Source organism: Salvelinus namaycush, chromosome 34 (assembly GCF_016432855.1).
Source record: "Salvelinus namaycush isolate Seneca chromosome 34, SaNama_1.0, whole genome shotgun sequence".
NCBI lineage: Eukaryota > Metazoa > Chordata > Actinopteri > Salmoniformes > Salmonidae > Salvelinus > Salvelinus namaycush.
In genome coordinates, this window is record NC_052340.1 from 39,365,478 (window position 1) to 39,368,409 (window position 2,932).

At 54.9% G+C, this 2,932-nt stretch overlaps 1 protein-coding gene across 1 annotated transcript; it reads right to left on the minus strand.

The window, feature by feature from the left end:
• Positions 1–332: 332 nt before the first annotated feature.
• Positions 333–2,568, minus strand: LOC120028527 (adhesive plaque matrix protein-like). Its single transcript, XM_038973720.1, has 2 exons — positions 1,218–2,568; positions 333–1,099 (listed from the first exon to the last, which is right to left on the minus strand). Exons 1-2 carry the CDS (start codon positions 2,566–2,568, stop codon positions 333–335), a joined length of 2,118 nt encoding a protein of 705 aa, XP_038829648.1.
• Between the last annotated feature and the right edge of the window lie 364 nt (positions 2,569–2,932).

The window sequence follows — 2,932 nt, forward strand, 5'->3', positions numbered from 1 at the left end:
CCCCTCATAGAATTAACCCATAGCCCCATCCATCATAGTATTAACCCATAGCCCCATCCATCATAGTACTAACCCATAGCCCCATCCATCATAGTATTAACCCATAGCCCCATCCCTCAGACATCATAGTATTAACCCATAGCCCCATCCATCATAGTACTAACCCATAGCCCCATCCATCATAGTATTAACCCATAGCGCCATCCCTCAGACATCATAGTATTAACCCATAGCGCCATCCCTCAGACATAATAGTATGACTTTCATTTGAGACAGATTCACTAAACAGCCAACTATTTGCTATTCATCGTACCGTAGAGCCAAAATAGTACTCAGTGAAATGGAGTGTAAGAGGGGTTCAGCTTCCTGTAGCTCAGAGCTGGGTGGTGGATGGATGAGGGGTTCAGCTTCCTGTAGCTCAGAGCTGGGCGGTGGATGGATGAGGGGTTCAGCTTCCTGTAGCTCAGAGCTGGGCGGTGGATGGATGAGGGGTTCAGCTTCCTGTAGCTCAGAGCTGGGCGGTGGATGGATGAGGGGTTCAGCTTCCTGTAGCTCAGAGCTGGGCGGTGGGTGGATGAGGGGTTCAGCTTCCTGTAGCTCAGAGCTGGCCGGTGGATGGATGAAGGGTTGAGCTTCCTGTAGCTCAGAGTTGGCCGGTGGGTGGATGAGGGGTTCAGCTTCCTGTAGCTCAGAGCTGGGCGGTGGGAGGATGAGGGGTACAGCTTCCTGTAGCTCAGAGCTGGGAGGTGGATGGATGAGGGGTCCAGCTTCCTGTAGCTCAGAGCTGGCCGGTGGATGGATGAAGGGTTGAGCTTCCTGTAGCTCAGAGCTGGGCGATGGGTGGATGAGGGGTTCAGCTTCCTATAGCTCAGAGCTGGGCGGTGGATGGATGAGGGGTACAGCTTCCTGTAGCTCAGAGCTGGCCGGTGGATGGATGAAGGGTTGAGCTTCCTGTAGCTCAGAGCTGGGCGGTGGGTGGATGAGGGGTTCAGCTTCCTGTAGCTCAGAGCTGGGCGGTGGGTAGATGAGGGGTAAAGCTTCCTGTAGCTCAGAGCTGGGCGGTGGATGGATGATGGGTTCAGCTTCCTGTAGCTCAGAGCTGGGTGGTGGATGGATGCTTCTACACCTGCATTGCTTGCTGTTTGGGGTTTTAGGCTGGGTTTCTGTACAGCACTTCGAGATATTAGCTGATGTACGAAGGGCTATATAAAATAAACTTGATTTGATTTGATTTGATGAGGGGTTCAGCTTCCTGTAGCTCAGAGCTTGGCGGTGGATGGATGAGGGGTTCAGCTTCCTGTAGCTCAGAGCTGGGCGGTGGGTGGATGAGGGGTTCAGCTTCCTGTAGCTCAGAGCTGGGCGGTGGATGGATGAGCAGTTCAGCTTCCTGTAGCTCAGAGCTGGACGGTGGATGGATGAGGGGTTCAGCTTCCAGTAGCTCAGAGCTGGACGGTGGATGGATGAGGGGTTCAGCTTCCTGTAGCTCAGAGCTGGGCGGTGGATGGATGAGCGGTTCAGCTTCCTGTAGCTCAGAGCTGGGCGGTGGATGGATGAGGGGTTCAGCTTCCTGTAGCTCAGAGCTGGGTGGTGGATGGATGAGGGGTTCAGCTTCCTGTAGCTCAGAGCTGGGCGGTGGATGGATGAGGGGTTCATCTTCCTGTAGCTCAGAGCTGGGCGGTGGATGGATGAGGGGTACAGCTTCCTGTAGCTCAGAGCTGGGCGGTGGATGGATGAGGGGTTCAGCTTCCTGTAGCTCAGAGCTGGGCGGTGGATGGATGAGCGGTTCAGCTTCCTGTAGCTCAGAGCTGGGCGGTGGATGGATGAGGGGTTCAGCTTCCTGTAGCTCAGAGCTGGGCGGTGGATGGATGAGCGGTTCAGCTTCCTGTAGCTCAGAGCTGGGCGGTGGATGGATGAGGGGTTCAGCTTCCTGTAGCTCAGAGCTGGGCGGTGGGTGGATGAGGGGTTCAGCTTCCTGTAGCTCAGAGCTGGGCGGTGGATGGATGAGGGGTACAGCTTCCTGTAGCTCAGAGCTGGGCGGTGGATGGATGAGGGGTTCAGCTTCCTGTAGCTCAGAGCTGGGCGGTGGATGGATGAGAGGTTCAGCTTCCTGTAGCTCAGAGCTGGGCGGTGGATGGATGAGGGGTTCAGCTTCCTGTAGCTCAGAGCTGGACGGTGGATGGATGAGCAGTTCAGCTTCCTGTAGCTCAGAGCTGGACGGTGGATGGATGAGGGGTTCAGCTTCCAGTAGCTCAGAGCTGGACGGTGGATGGATGAGGGGTTCAGCTTCCTGTAGCTCAGAGCTGGGCGGTGGATGGATGAGCGGTTCAGCTTCCTGTAGCTCAGAGCTGGGCGGTGGATGGATGAGGGGTTCAGCTTCCTGTAGCTCAGAGCTGGGTGGTGGATGGATGAGGGGTTCAGCTTCCTGTAGCTCAGAGCTGGGCGGTGGATGGATGAGGGGTTCATCTTCCTGTAGCTCAGAGCTGCGTGGTGGATGGATGAGGGGTACAGCTTCCTGTAGCTCAGAGCTGGGCGGTGGGTGGATGAGGGGTTGAGCTTCCTGTAGCTCATAGCTGGGCAGTGGATGGATGAGGGGTTGGATGGAAGAATAATGACATTTCTGGAAAGAGGGGCTAATGTAAACATTTTTCAGTATCTCAGCAGTGGTACAGGGCTGGGGTGGATGGATGGATTGACTAAGGTTTAAAGTTGCTCACTTGTGCTCAGGCCTGGAAATTATAGTGACTGGGTGGATGGATGGATAGATGGATAGATGGATGGGGGAAAGGCGATGGAGGAGACAGCGGCTAATGGTTGACATGAAAGCTCTTTACTGAGCTTTACAGTACGTCGGGGAAAATGCTGAGTCGTACAGGAACAAGCCTCAGACAAAACAGGAAGTGCATTAAGGGCCCTCCACACTACATCTCTTTCC